General features: G+C 39.6%; 1 protein-coding gene across 1 annotated transcript; it reads left to right on the forward strand.

Annotated features, from left to right (window-relative positions):
• The first annotated feature begins 6,120 nt into the window (after positions 1–6,120).
• On the forward strand, positions 6,121–14,918 carry LOC306741327 (guanine nucleotide-binding protein G(i) subunit alpha-1). The gene is made up of 9 exons (XM_079223604.1): positions 6,121–6,393; positions 9,634–9,676; positions 10,648–10,789; positions 11,635–11,792; positions 11,884–12,012; positions 12,617–12,746; positions 12,838–12,991; positions 14,355–14,547; positions 14,638–14,918. The coding sequence occupies exons 1-8, from the start codon at positions 6,276–6,278 to the stop codon at positions 14,543–14,545; spliced, it is 1,065 nt and encodes a 354-aa protein (XP_079079730.1). The 5' UTR covers positions 6,121–6,275; the 3' UTR covers positions 14,546–14,547; positions 14,638–14,918.
• The last annotated feature ends 396 nt before the right edge of the window (positions 14,919–15,314 follow it).

The following is a 15,314-nucleotide window of genomic DNA, read 5'->3' on the forward strand; positions in this document are numbered from 1 at the left end:
CACAACAGTAATTTTCTCATCTATAAAATGCAGAGCATTGCATTGTGGGATTGTTAGCAGAAAGTGGTGCACACATCACCTTGTAATTTCATTGTGAAGGTTTTCAGGACACTACATAGTACACTTTCAGACAATTTGGACACAGCCTTCATGTGGCACATAACCCCGTGCAAAACCACTACTACTTGTTTTTTACACACACTATTGCACTGTAGAGGTTTAGCATGATAATTTGTGAACTTTGTAGTTGCCTTTTGACACTCTGTATAAGCTAACGTCTGCTGGCTAACTTTTTGCTGAACAGACGTGAGAGTGGTTACGATATCCTCATCTGACTCTCAGAAAGACGGCAATTGAGCAAACTCATTCTGCTTAAAGAGTCAGTGCTTTATTACCTGGTTAGCACTTCCAGCCGAAAGAGACACTCTTACCAAGTTGTACTAGGATTTAAAGCTCGACATTGAATATACCATCCATAAGGGTTGTACAGTTCTGTCTAGTCCTTGATGCCAATTGCTTTGCATGGTATACAAAGGCTTCCTTACACAAGCTTTGGCTTAGTGTATATGAATGGGCTGGTTAAAAATAATCAAATCCTTTGTTTTTAGTTTGTCAGATAGTCAATATATTTTTGTTCTGTATAGTTACGCTGACATATGTTCAAAAGCCCAACACGGAAATTAAATGAAATGAAAGTGTTCAGGGTTAAAAGGAGGACAGATAGAAACCATAAAGGATGCACTGCTGCAGGGCATGCGATGTATATTATTGCAAAGCACCATAAGTAATAAAAGCTATAACCCCTTGCACACAACGAACACTGCCCTTTCATCTCTTATATCATTCTTCTTATTTGAACACATTTGCTGACTTCCTCTGTTTCTTGTCTATGTTAGCAGAACAGTCCCACACCATAAGTCCTAAAATATAGATATAAATCTCTTTAAGTCTCTTCCTAGTAAGAGAACACCATCATTCAAAAGTTGTCATCCACCACTCTATGTGCAAATATAAAAAACAGCTAACAATGAAGCTCTTTTGCTTCACTATATGAAGCAAAGCCCCAAGGCTGCAGGAAAATGAGGTCATCTAGTGTTGGAGCCACAGCAGCTGTTTGAATGGAGAAGGGCCACGCACAATTGCAGCCCTCTATCTAACACTTCAGACAAGACAGCCTTGTATTTTCTTAAATTCATTGGTGCATCATATTGTCAAAAAAAGATGTGGAAAATGTAGAACGGAAAGGGAGAGACAACCTCAAAGTTACCCTGTATTTGTTTTCTTTGCTAACATAATTATATACTACATCATGTGCTAATAGGATAATGCTGATGACACAGACATTTACTGTAACTCTTCTCGGGGCCTCAAGCAAATCGTGACATTTTAATCCTCTGAAGATTCATCAAAGACTATAATTCACCACTGTGTTCAGGCAACAACTGACACTGATTTAACCTGTAAATAAATTAGCCCGTTTGCATGTCTAATGCATTACCATTAGCATATCTGTATTTTTGAAAAATATGTAACCTGTGAATTTTGAGATACCCAAAAAGAACGTATGCAGAATCCACAAAGACTCTTGATTGATTCCCTCTGCTGCATGGTAAAAACATATTTTTAACCCAACATTTCTCTTGGCTTCTTTTGTATGATGTTATTTTGCATTAAAATATATGATAATACGATGTAAGATAAATACAGACAAATAGACAAATATAACCTATAACAAAACATTTTCATTTTGTTGTATGTTGCACAAATTGAACACAGACATCTGTCACTTTCGGCTACCATCTTTATTTGAATAAGGAAACAGTGGTGGGTGTGTAAAGGTTGGTGGGCGATAGATAAGTATCCCAAAACATTCTTTCTTCCATCATGGCATGTTTTGCTTCTGAAATAAGGTCATCGTCAAATGAATGGTGATAATGTTCAGCAACACTACACTCTTCTTTTCTCTACAGCTCAACTGTTGGCATACTTCCAACTGAAAAACAAATCACTAAATATTTAGAAGACAATAAGTATTTACCGACAGCAAAGTTCTATAACTTATCCTAGTGAAAGGACACTGTGATTTATCCTCATGTATATGTTTTAATTCACAACCTTTTCTTCCCAAATGTTGCATGAGTGCTTAATGCCCAAAACCTAAACTCTCTTTGCTTTAGGTTTTTTTTTATTTTTTTTATTTAACCTTTATTTAACCATGAAGTCCCATTGATTAAAAATCTCTTTTTCGAGGGAGACCTGGCCAAGACAGGCAGCAGCATACAAAACACAGTTATAGACAGAAAACACAGAACAAGACAAGTTAAAAGAAACTAAAAGTTAAGAGCTAAGAAACAGTGACGTAGAGTTAATTTAAGAAACATTTACATTTTTGGGAACATGCCTCTATTTCTTTCATTCGAGATTTAAAAGCAGTCAGTGATATTAGTTCCCTGAGCTTTAAAACATTCTGCAACATATTCCATGATGAGGGGCAGAGTACCCAAAAGCCCTTTTTCCCATATCCGTTCTGGCATTTGGAACAGTGAGCATAAAAAAGTCCAGAGATCGCAAAGAATATTGTCCGACACTTCTCTGGTTGATGCAAACACACAGGTAGCTTGGGAGCAGACCAAGGACTGCCTTATAAATAAGGGTGTACCAATGAGAGAGCCTACGGGTGGCCAAAGCAGGCCATCGTACCCGAGAGTATAACTGACAGTGATGAGTCAGAGCCTTACAGTTTGTAATGAACCGCAGCGAAGCATGGTAAGCTGACATGGTAGGTGACTGATAACAGCCAAAATAGAAACACGAATCAATTGTATTAAATGGCTGCTCAGGCAATTAGGTAAACTTGTTGTTTTCTAAAGACACAGATTAAAAGCAGAATGGTCAAGGGAAACATATCCTGACTTTTACTGTCTAATATTGAATTTTTGTGAACTTTTTTATAATGACTGTTGTAACCATTATCTAGTTTTGTTGTTTTCTTTTATCTGAGAGAAACACAAGGCTAATTTAGACAGTTCTAACACAGTTCTAACATTGAACACAAGATGGTGCATTAACGTAAAAGCGCATAGGTGCCTACTGATTGGTTTCCTACAGTCTGCTGCCATCTTGAGGACTAATGTCTTCCTCTTCTCTCTCCAGAACCTCCCAGCTCAGTCTCCTCTGTCTCGCAGACCTGCAGACAAATGTCATATAAGCATGCCACTGTTTCAATTGTTTTAATATAAAGTGAGTGAAAACATATTTAGAGTAGCAAACTAAAAGCGAGACAAGCACTACATGCAACTGACTGGATGTTACCAATAAAGATATTAATGTGAAAACTGAAACTAATCTTATGAGCAAAACTTAAACGGGATATATCATGCTCAGTTTAAGGTTAATTGTATTTTATGTTTATACTACATGTTGACATGTTAAAGTGTAAGAAGAACAAACGTACTTTTCTTATCCTGTCCGTCTGGATACCAGTATTCACCGTCTGTCTGCAACGCTTCGTTTGAGCACCTGTCTTATTAAGCCCTCAAATGATAAACCCCAGTCTGCTAAATTCTAATGAGCCTGCAAGTGACATAGGAAGGGAAACCAATGGAAAGCCCACAAAATCATGATATGTCCCCGTTAACTCAAGGGACACTTTGAGGCTTTTCTATCGCTTTCACCTGCGTCTTATTTTAACAGCTAAAGGTGTTTGCTCAGTTGTCATGGAGTTGGATGTGTTGACATCATCAATAATCATGTGACCAAAGTATGGGGCTTAATGAATATAAGGGCAAGAGGAGGGGTTGTCTTATGGTGTCACAAATAGTTTATAAATATCCTTCTTGATCTATTCAATTCAATTCAATTTATTTGGTATAGCCTACAATCACACAAATTTGCCTCAGAGGGCATTACAATCTGTACACACACAGGAAAAACTCCCCCCAAAAACCATAATTTTCATCTCCAGATCTCTTTCCATCCATCCCCTGACTCCTGGTCTGACTCTGACCTCGTCCCAGGTCTTGTGTTCAAACACAGCTGATTTACCAAAGTCAGTTTTCTGTTAGATTCTGGGATAATTCTGGTGAGTGCTGACAAGCTCACCCACTCTGAAAAAAATGAACAAAAACTACCTCATCCTTCGTTGAAAACCTACTGCAATGTGTTTTATGGTTTTATTATCAGAAAAGGGTTTGGTTCTGTTGACCTGGTGGCCTCTCCTCTCTTGCGCATGTGTTGCACATGCACATGAAAATCTTTCCATATTCACTGAGAGTGGATTGGGGGAAAATATGGCTATTTAGTTTGCATGATGCAGGGCCATCTGCAATGGAAAACATATGTAAAATGAGGAGATGAATTCTGACCACAACTCAACCCTTTCCCAGCCCATTTGTACATAAAACCATTGAGAATATGATGGTTCACTTGAGGTCAAACTAGTTCTGATTATTATAAGAGAACATTGTAAAGAAATTGACATATTTGCGTGTTTATGCTGATCATGTAGTCAATTCAGAAAACTGGGTGGTCCTTTAAAAAGCATGATGAAAGTCAATTTAAACATCTCCTGTACAATCATATCATTTGGAAAGGACTTGTTCATGTTTTCATTGCAGTTACAGATTGCAGGTGCACAATCATCCACCGGTCATTTGAATTCCTGGATGTGGTGATGGAGTTAGCTTAACCACAGGGTGTAACCCTTGTTTGTGTCCTTTTTATTATTTGACAGGGATGCCCTGCACTAAAGGACATCAGGCCTTCCCCTACCAAGCAACATCCCTTTGTAAACAACAATATATCCTTTCAACTTGATATTCTTAGTATTTAAATGACAAATATAATATTTTTATATGAGATATTCAGTAAATCTTGTGAAAGAGATGAAGAAAAAAATCACCTGTACATGACATATGTAATTACTTACTCTGTTTAAGTATCTCAGATTCTCAAATAGCAGAACCTTTCCACTATGGAAGTGTCTTTGTTTGTGCAGTACATGTCTGAGCTGCACATGCAAACACATTACTGAGGATTGGCATCTAATGACAGAGCCTTGCAATGCAAATCTGCACTGACAACATGGAGCAAGTATGCATCACACTGGTCTCTATAGCACTGCTGTTTATGGGTTGCATACGCATACAAAACAAACAAGTCCCAATGTAATTGCTGCTGATTTTGCTGATCTGATTTTTTAATATATGGCAATAAATTACAGTATAGTTGTTATCCTAAAAAATAAAGAACTGCTCAGAAATCAACTGAAGCCCACCAGAAAAAAAGTACATAACAGATACAAAATTAGGTAGGGGAAAAGTAACAATACTCCTGGTAAATGCTAATTATGAGATAGTGAATCCAAATATTGGCTCACAAAGTCAAAATGATGGCATATTATTCCATTTTATCTGAATATTAAATCCAAATATAAAATAACAAATCTAAAGTATGACATAGTAGGCAATAGTCTAACATTTGAGTGACCAAGATACCATGTTTATATTTTGACTTATTATATTTTGACATTATTTAGTAGAAATTTCCACTTAGTAAGTTAACATTATGAGAAAGGCCTCCGCTACTAAAACTATATTTTGACCAATTCAATGTAAATAGAGAGTCAACATTGGGACATTTTAAGTCAAACTTACTAAAGCGACATTATAGACGACCTTCTTATTTGCAGTCAATTAAATACAAATTCTAATTCTCCACTATTTCATAATTGTTTACAAAGAAACTCAAATGTTTGACTTTTCACAGGTATTTTTACTTCGAGCATACCTAACTTGTTTTTCTTCTCTTTTCTAGGACTAAATGGTTCTCACCAATAATCACAGCAGACTGAAATAAGAAGCTTAACATTTCAAAAGAAGCCTGTTGCACTGTCACGCATGCGCACTTCACACGTATGTGCGAAGAGCAGGAAGCGAACAATTTGTGTCCGTTTACTCTTTTCTGTGAATGCTTCTGGCTTTGACTGAGCCTTTCGTGTAGCTGACGTCATTTGAAACACAAAACAGGAGAGCCAGCTATCGAGAGAGCCGCGCGTTGTGGTGAACTAACATTTGAGTCTTAACCGAGGAATCGGAAGCTTGAGTGCCAGGCAAGGGCGTGTTTGAATCTCAAGTGTTGGAGACACACCACCACCGCCTCCTCCTCCTCCCCACTAGATGCTAGCTCGGTAGCCTTTGCATGTTGTTTCACTCCTAGTTACAGTTGTGTTATAGTCTGCATTTGTATTATTTATTCGGAGGACAGTCGACAAGAAGATGGGATGTACTCTGAGCACGGACGACAAGGCGGCGCAGGAGCGGAGCAAGATGATCGACCGGAATCTGCGGGACGACGGAGAAAAGGCAGCCCGGGAGGTCAAGCTGCTGCTGCTCGGTGAGAGAAAGATGGATGGACGGAGGGATGGGGTCTATTTGCTGGAGAGGGACTTCCCTAATACTCACCGTCTGCTGCTGCAAACTTAAATCCAACCTGTTACATATGAAAACGCGTTTCAGTGCCCAGCAGGATCTTAAATCAAAGTTTTATCTCGCTCCGTTGACGGCGAATAACGCGGCGGGGTAACTTTGATGAAACTAAAAAGTGGTGGAGTTTGAGACATTTCAGGGCTTCACACGAACGGGAGGAGGGGGGCAGTTAGCTATAAAGTTATGGCTGCTGGGTTTATGTATGTGTACCTCGGCAAATACAATGATCCCAGTCAATACGCTACCGACCAGTTTCTCCCCCCCAGTGCCGCTGGCGGTGTTTCAGTGAGCCAGTTTAACGTTCAGCGGTTAGCTACTTAGCTCGTTAGCGCCCTAATGCTAGCTAGGATTAACGCTAGTTAGCTCGCAGAAAGCTTAACCTTTAACAATGTCTGAGAGGAGGATTTATTCTCAACTGCCCGTCCATACAACGTCTGTACTGTTATGGTTCGTATGACACCCGGATTACATTATTACAAGTTAAATTACAGTCGTTATATTCCCGTTTCACGTAAACACTTAACGGAGCGTCAACGTCACTTTAGGCCGGTTGACTGGTGCTACAGGCTACCAGACTGGGAGACACTAGCTCGTTTTTTGTGTGGCAAATTATGAATAAATGTCCCCCAATGCAACGTAGAAGTTGGCGTTTGTTAGAATATCGATGAATGTAACATCAGCTGAAGGTTTAGAGGTCATGCCAGCTGTGCTGGTCGACTTGCCCCAATGTTTCCGTTAACTCCAGAGATGAGAGGAAGGCGTCACGACATCGTGATGCAATTATGAGTTAAATTATACGTTCAGGTTATTAGTCATGTGAGGATATCAGTAGTGACTAATGGGCACGTTATACTCCATCTAAAATGATAGTGTCATTGGTGTGGTCATTGTAATATGATGGTCGATAGGACAGGAACTTGCGCTCCCTTTTTAATCAGCTGGAACAGGGAAATGTGTTTGTGTATCACTGAACTGTAATGTGTGTGTGTGTGTGTGTGTGTGTGTGTGTGTGTGTGTGTGTGTGTGTGTGTGTGTGTGTGTTTTAAAAGACAGTATTCAATTCATAGAAAGATAAAACGATGACTCATCAGGTGATCACACCCCTATATCTGTATTGCATCTCACAGTTGTATCTGGAAGTGTTTAATGGTTTTAAGGGAATAGCCACACCTTCTCTCTAATCTGGCCTTTAGTGGCAGCTGATGACCACTGCAGGCTGTGGACAGGAAAAGACGGGCAAGAGGTTGCATTGCAACCTTTGCAGCCTGGCCGACTGCAATAAGCATCTGCGGCAGCTATGCACACGCACACACACAACCGAGGCGGCTAGTGCATGCTAACTGGATGGCTGCCTGGAGCATGCCGTCTACAAGCAGTGTCTCCAAAAATGCAACAATAATCTGCATCTTTTTTGTCGAACTCTGCTCAGACATGTGTGTGTGTGTGTCATCACAGATCTGTTTTCGGATTTCTTCACAATCCTAAAGACTCTGCAATGCGCAGCTGCAGCAGTCAGTTATTGTATGTTTGTGCGTCATTTGACATGGACCTGATTTGAATTTTCATGGTGTTTTTTTATCCTACCGGTCACGATTCCTACCAGCATCTGTATGAGATGTCAGGGATTAGTTTGTGATTTGTTGTCTGTTGGAGCAATTACACTATGTCACATGGATGCATTTCTCATTTGTTAAATGTTTGTTATACCGTGTGAGGGTTTCTTAGCAAGACAGAGCTGCAATAAGCATGCAAGGTAAAGCTGCATATCTCTCTGTCGGGCAACCCATCGAGGGGTGTTCGCAATAAGGCAGTAATCTGCAACTGATATGTTCTTGAGACGAGTGTTTTGCGTGGGAGGGCTGCCTCAGATGTGGACTGTTTGTGCACTGCACAAATGCAAATCATAAAGATTGATGTTTGTTTGTGTGTTGCGGCATTTCCGCGAACCAGAGCAGTAAAAAGCAGCACAGAGGAGAGGCACAGTGTTTATTGTTTACTGTGGAGATATCTGCGTCTCATATGGCTCGAGGGGAATATGTGTTACCTGGTCCAATGTCCCCCTATCAAACATCCTAGCTCTGTCATTAACCTGAACTATTTTACTTCTTTTACAATGATTTCCATCCCTTAAGCCTTAATTTCACTAGCTCAGTGAGGCGTGAGAGTGTGTTTACAAATCACATTTAAGTGTGGTGTGATGTTTGCAGTAATATTAGCTCTGTGTCTGCGGTGCATGGCTGTTTATCATAAGGGACGATGAACTGGTGAACAGTTCTCCTCACCAGGGAGCTGAGAGTCCCTGCAGAGGTAAGGTAATTAAAATGTTGTGGGCTCAGCATGATGCGTGCTCTGTATCTCAGAGGGAGTTGGAGCTGTATGAGAGACTATATAACAAACACATTTTTTAATTATTCATACAGATCACAGATTTGCACAATTGTATGTTTCTTGTATTTCTTAATTTTATTTTGCATTAAAGCAACAATATGTGTATATTGTTTATTTGATATTGATCTCAAATAAATCATATTGTCTATATGAAAAGCATCTGACAGCTCCGAGTCCAACTAACCATTCTGATGCAGCAGTAGTTTCTAACCCAGGGATGTTTAAGCTTTGTATAATCTCATTGACGGAGGATCCAGTTAATTAATCCAATTACACTGTGACCTGGCTAAACAGGGTGTTAGACACTTCCTCAGTGCATTCGGTGACCGTGTAGCTTCTGATGTGTTGCAAGTTAAAGTTAACCCACTTATTTAATTGAAAGTTATTTTTTTGTTTTGTTTTTGTTCTGGGATTTAAATTGCCATTATATCTAATACATTTAGCATCTGATTGTTGTCTTTTCACAGGAAGGCTGCACATCAACCTGTTAATTGCTCATTTAGTTTTCATGTCTGGACATGTTTGTTCACACGGTGCATACATTAATGACAGTAGGGACCATAACTAAGGACAAAAACTCCAACCAGAATGATCCCTTCAAGTATTCTGATACCACACAGATACTGAATCCTCGTGTCCGAGTGGTTTGTGAATACTGTACCTACTTGTCTGACATCTGTGATTTATACTTAAAAATAATTAACATCATGTAACTGTTTCGACTATAATTTAATCTTCGGTGCCATCTGTTCTGTTTCAGGTGCTGGAGAGTCTGGGAAAAGTACAATTGTTAAACAGATGAAGTAAGTTGGCATTGATTTTACACTTAGAATTTGGACACACAAACAGCAGGAAGTGTGTGTGTATGTGTATGTATGTATGTGTGTGTGTGTGTATGTATGTATGTATGTATGTATGTATGTATGTATGTATGTATATATATATATATATATATATATATATATATATATATATATATATATTAGTGCACTCGGTAGTGAATAGAGTATACTTTAACACTGCCATCATTTTGGTCAAGCTTCCATATTAGAGCAATATAAGTTAAGTGTGACTCACAGGATGTAGACTGTGGGGTTATTCCGGCCATTGGCCGCATATTTCACACAGCCCTTTCCTGCCCTTCCACTATCTGCGCTATGTATTTTGCAAGGACACTGCCGCTGCATCATGTGCTTAGTGCCACGCGAGGCGATTGTGATTGATTTAAAGAATTTCAAACAAGCCATATCATTTTTCACCATTAGCCGAATGATAATGTGTTGAGCCCGACCTTTTTTTAGTGTGGGGAGATGGCTATGTGAGACTAATAACAGTTCATTCAGTATATTATTTTAGTCTTACTAGATATAATTCGAAACAAATTGTTTAAACATGACTTGTATACTTAGAAAAATGTAATCTCATGACTAATCAGAACGAAATGTCTTAATCCAGATATTAAGTATTACCCTCAGTCTCTTACACGATTAAAAGGCATTTCAAATTGTAAACATGTAAATAATAAAACAAATCTTTTAAAAGATAGGTGTTTGTTTTTTTCCATACATGAATGTTTCCATTAATTAAATTTTTTAATGCAAAAATGTAGGCACTGCAAAAACATAAATAAACCCAAACCATGCAGCGGTATGGTTTGTCTTAAAACACAATCCGTTCTCAGCCAATAACTGCCAGTTGATCATAATCTATGAAAACAAATCCATGAAAATGCTACTTGGAGACAAAGTGCCAATGTCCTCTCATCGTGTGCCAGGATCATCCACGAAGCGGGCTACTCAGAGGAGGAGTGTAAGCAGTACAAGGCAGTGGTCTACAGCAACACCATCCAGTCCATTATTGCCATCATCAGAGCTATGGGACGCCTCAAGATCGATTTTGCTGATCCAGCCAGAGCGGTGAGTGTGACCGAACAAAGCTGGCATTTACACTGTTCTTGGGACATTACAGGTTGCATTTCTGTGCATTTATATAGGTCAGTTCTATGAGGGAAACAACTAGTTACTCGTATGTCACCCTTCCCTACTGGGCTAATTTATTCTCGCTTCCTCCTCGGCAGCAGTTCAGATAGAGCTAGTAGGGGTTTAGTATTGCATTCAAAACATACTGCTTACTGACACGAGAACTGTCTGTAGGTCCTTGAGTTGATAGTCACACTGCTGTGTGTACTTGTTCATAAACAGAGGATTGAGTTTTACGTAATAATCAACGGCATTTCTGTTTCCCTTGACTTTGTGCTCATTGGTTTGGTGTTTTGTATCAATGATGTATGTTATTAGCACGACATGCTGAAAATATATATAATACATACTTCTGGGAATTTTCCCTTCTTGTTTTTGCTAAACAGACTTCTGTTTCATTTTGTGAATCTGTTTTTCCTTGCATAACAAGTGGCTTAGTCATTGCTTCAGCGTGACTGGCCTATCCTGTCATCGTGACCAATTTTACACCAAAAGCTTTTCCTTGATTTCATGCTCTTGCAGATATTTATTTGTTTGGCCACTGACCTGCTTCAGATGCTGTGTAGCTTTTCAGACCCTTTTCATGCAAATTGTCATGGCTAAAAGGACTGTTATCTTTTAATTCATCACTTCCAAACAGGCATGTTTGTCAGTGGGAGAGAGCTCTCTTATTGTGATTTCTTGAAAAATGCACGGTAAACCCTTCCCTAGAAAAGCTGTCTTACATTTATATGAAGAAATTGTGTCTGATGACTGTAATTGGAGGGGCTTTGTCTCGTTAGGATGATGCACGGCAGCTGTTCGTCTTGGCAGGTTCAGCAGAAGAGGGCTTCATGACAGGCGAACTAGCCGGGGTCATCCAGCGGCTGTGGAAGGATGGAGGCGTTCAGGCCTGCTTCAGCCGCTCCCGGGAGTATCAGCTCAATGATTCTGCAGCATAGTGAGTTGACTGCACGGACCATTCGCCACTCTTAGTCTGCAAACATTTGTATAACGTTTTTAAACTATCCCGTCTCTTTTCTCCTCCGAAGCTACCTGAACGACTTGGACAGGATATCCCACAGTGCTTATGTGCCCACCCAACAGGATGTGCTGAGGACCAGAGTCAAAACCACTGGTATTGTGGAAACGCACTTCACTTTCAAGGACCTGCACTTCAAGTGAGTACAACCACCACAGTTAATCCACTCAACTGTAGGATGACTGTGAATCGCCTCCCACATCTCTGATTCGTTCATTGATTCTAAAAGGCCTGCTGTTGTTTTCATTGACGGCTGTTTCCATGGGTTGGAGAAGTATTTGACCAATCAGAATTTAATAAACAGGATTAAGAATGACAATAAAAGATAAGGTGCTACAGTCATGAAAAACAACATTGGAGAAATGGCGCCATGGGCAGTGAGATGGACTCAGCTACACGCTCAAATCAACATATTTATCAGTGTGGGGAAGAAAAATTAACGGCTGGCATTGGCCGGCCAGACTCATCACTCGCTACTGATTAGTTGGGTCAAAACCTCAACTGACAACACAACTCCCCCAAAAAAAACAACACTTACAGGCATGTCACTTACATAGTATTTTTATTTGCATCTTTAAAAGCAGTCAATTACGAACACCTGGAAAGAACCGGCACTACCACGTCTTAAATTAAACGAAGATCAAAGAGTCGGTATATTATTGTCATAAAGTGGTCTAAACTTCAGTAAAGCGATCTTGATTTGTTTGTGTGGTATATTATTTATATCTGTGGTCTTTCTGCAGAATGTTTGATGTCGGCGGACAGAGATCAGAGAGGAAGAAATGGATCCATTGTTTTGAGGGAGTCACCGCCATCATCTTCTGTGTGGCTCTGAGTGACTACGACCTGGTGCTGGCTGAGGACGAGGAGATGGTTAGACCCGTCTGACTTTTACATACCCAGAGTCATTTTATTGTTCAGCTTCTCTGGTTGGTTACCACTTTCTGTTTCTCCTCTCACTCAGAATCGAATGCATGAGAGCATGAAGCTGTTCGACTCCATCTGCAACAACAAGTGGTTCACAGACACCTCCATCATCCTCTTCCTCAACAAGAAAGACCTGTTTGAGGAAAAGATCAAAAAGAGCCCTCTCACGATCTGCTACCCAGAATATGCAGGTGTGAGACACACACACACACACACACACACACACACACACACACACAGTGAAGACACTCTCGGTGCAGGGCAGGTGTGTTTTACATGCAAATACTGTAGTTTGTGTGTTAGTGTCGCACAGAACCAGAACAGAAGTCCAGCCAAGTATAGTTGGTGCTTATTAGTAAGGCTCATTAGCCTTACTAATAAGTCTGCAGATCTATGACATCCTAAAACTGTCTTCAGTCACACAAATCAAATGACTTGAAAGGTTTTAGCAAAGAAACAAATTGATATTGATAAATTGTGTGTTACAGGTCTTAACGCTCCATTGGTTTTGGTCTCAACAATAAATGAGTTGATGGCAACATGAAGTGTAATATATTTTTTCTACAAACCTCTGCCATCATAATCACTACAATAATGCTGCACATATAACATAATGTTTTTTTAAGTGATATTTGCTTTTTAGACTCTGAACTAAGGTCCAGAAAATTCTCTGTCTGTCAGCTCCTTGCTGTCTCTCAAAGGTGTGGCAGTCTCTGCAGATGACACAAACATGTTTCTTTATTCTCTGCTCTGTTCTTGAACTGTGTGGGCTGCTTCATGTTTATAACAATGTGTCCTTGTTGAATTTATTGATACTCCGATTTCACAGATGTATCCATATTATCAAAATCTAAAACTGACAAATTCTGCATGAGTAAAAGTGAAACAAGCTCTCCACATTTGATGTATATAAACTGTAAAAAAAAAAAAAAAGTTTACTTGTTAAGCTATAAATAGCCCACAACCAGAAGACTCGCATGTTATTCAGTTTAAATTGTATGTTTTATGCAGCAAAAGCAAAATGCTTCCCACCTTCCTCTTCATTTATTCCCAGTACAGCAACACATTTAAACCATTGTCTTATAAAATGGAGCAAAGTGTTAGCTGCTGCTCTGTGACATGCAGGTTGAATTGCTAAATACATATGCTGCAGTCGAGTAAATTAAAAACAATGTGAAGCCAACACACACTATTTAACTCACTGGCCACGTTCTTAGGTACACCTGTACAATCTAATGCAATCCAATACAACAGCTCAGCCTTGAATTCTACTTACATTGTTGAGGTCATATTGGTATTTTAATGAAAGGTGTTCTGAAATATTTTATCCATGTATTCAAACAACTATTTCTGATCAAATGACTAGAAATGATTGGTATTGGACAGAAAAAGATTCAATTTCAGTTCATATCGAGTGGGTTTAAATTATTTATTTGACTGTAAATAGTTTTTTATTTAATTTATTTGTATTACAAAGAAATGAAAAGGTCTTAAATTTGATTTGTTGTAACATCATCGTGCTCTTTCTCTCCTTATTCGGTCATCTTTCTTCAGGCTCCAACACCTACGAAGAAGCAGCCGCTTACATTCAGTGCCAGTTTGAGGACCTGAACAAGAGAAAGGACACTAAGGAGATCTACACCCACTTCACCTGTGCCACCGACACCAAGAACGTGCAGTTTGTGTTTGATGCCGTCACCGACGTCATCATCAAGAACAACCTGAAGGACTGTGGCCTTTTCTGAAGGTAACGAGGCCACAGGATGAACAGCGAGGTGCGGTCTGTCACATTGTTCTGCTCTAATCACGGTGTCTTTGTTTTCTTGTTGTTGTTCAGGCAGCCGGGTGGCTGGCATGCCGAGTGACTTGATTCAAGGGGACTCTGACTGGAGGGAACCTCGCGGACCCTGCTGAGACTGTCACTTTTAACCTCTTATTAACTTATGTTCATCTCTAAAAGTTTTAAAGACGGTGTGTAGAAAACATTTTGTGTAAAATATATTTGTACAACTGTCTATGGTCGGGGATTTTTCACAGTTTTAAAACGTGCTTGTTTTGCCTTTTTATTATCATTATTTTAAATTTTTATATAAAAAGGGGGGGGCCTTGACTTTTTTTTTTTTTTCGTCCATGAATGAACACTTTTGGTCTTTTGTTTGTAGGTCCTTGTTTGTGCCTTGCATGCTTTAGTTGCAGTGTGTTTATTTTTGTTGAGTTAGATCTTAGGTTTATGTAAATGTTACCATTGAACTCTTCCCAAGCCGCCCCTTTGTCCCCGAGTCCATATTAACAATTTCTTTCTGATTGTTTCACTGTCGCAGTTTTTTGCGTCTTTGAACAAACCAAACAAGACCAAGTCACTCTGTAGACCAATTCACTCTGACATACTGTGAGAGTGTGTGTAAACCTTTTCGGATGTGAGATTTGCATGTGTGCTGCGAGTGGGAGCTTTGTTTTGATTGAGGCCAAAAGCCTGTGTGTGTGTGTGTGTGTGTGTGTGTGTGTGTGTGTGTG

The sequence above is a fragment of the Taurulus bubalis genome (assembly GCF_910589615.1).
Source record: "Taurulus bubalis genome assembly, chromosome: 9".
Taxonomy (NCBI): domain Eukaryota; kingdom Metazoa; phylum Chordata; class Actinopteri; order Perciformes; family Cottidae; genus Taurulus; species Taurulus bubalis.

Coding starts and splice junctions, on each gene's coding strand:
- LOC306741327 (XM_079223604.1), top strand. CDS start 6,276: ATGGGATGTACTCTGAGCACGGACGACAAGGCGGCGCAGGAGCGGAGC. Junction 10,790..11,634: donor TTGCTGATCCAGCCAGAGCG/GTGAGTGTGACC, acceptor TTGTCTCGTTAG/GATGATGCACGGCAGCTGTT. Junction 12,013..12,616: donor TTCAAGGACCTGCACTTCAA/GTGAGTACAACC, acceptor GTCTTTCTGCAG/AATGTTTGATGTCGGCGGAC.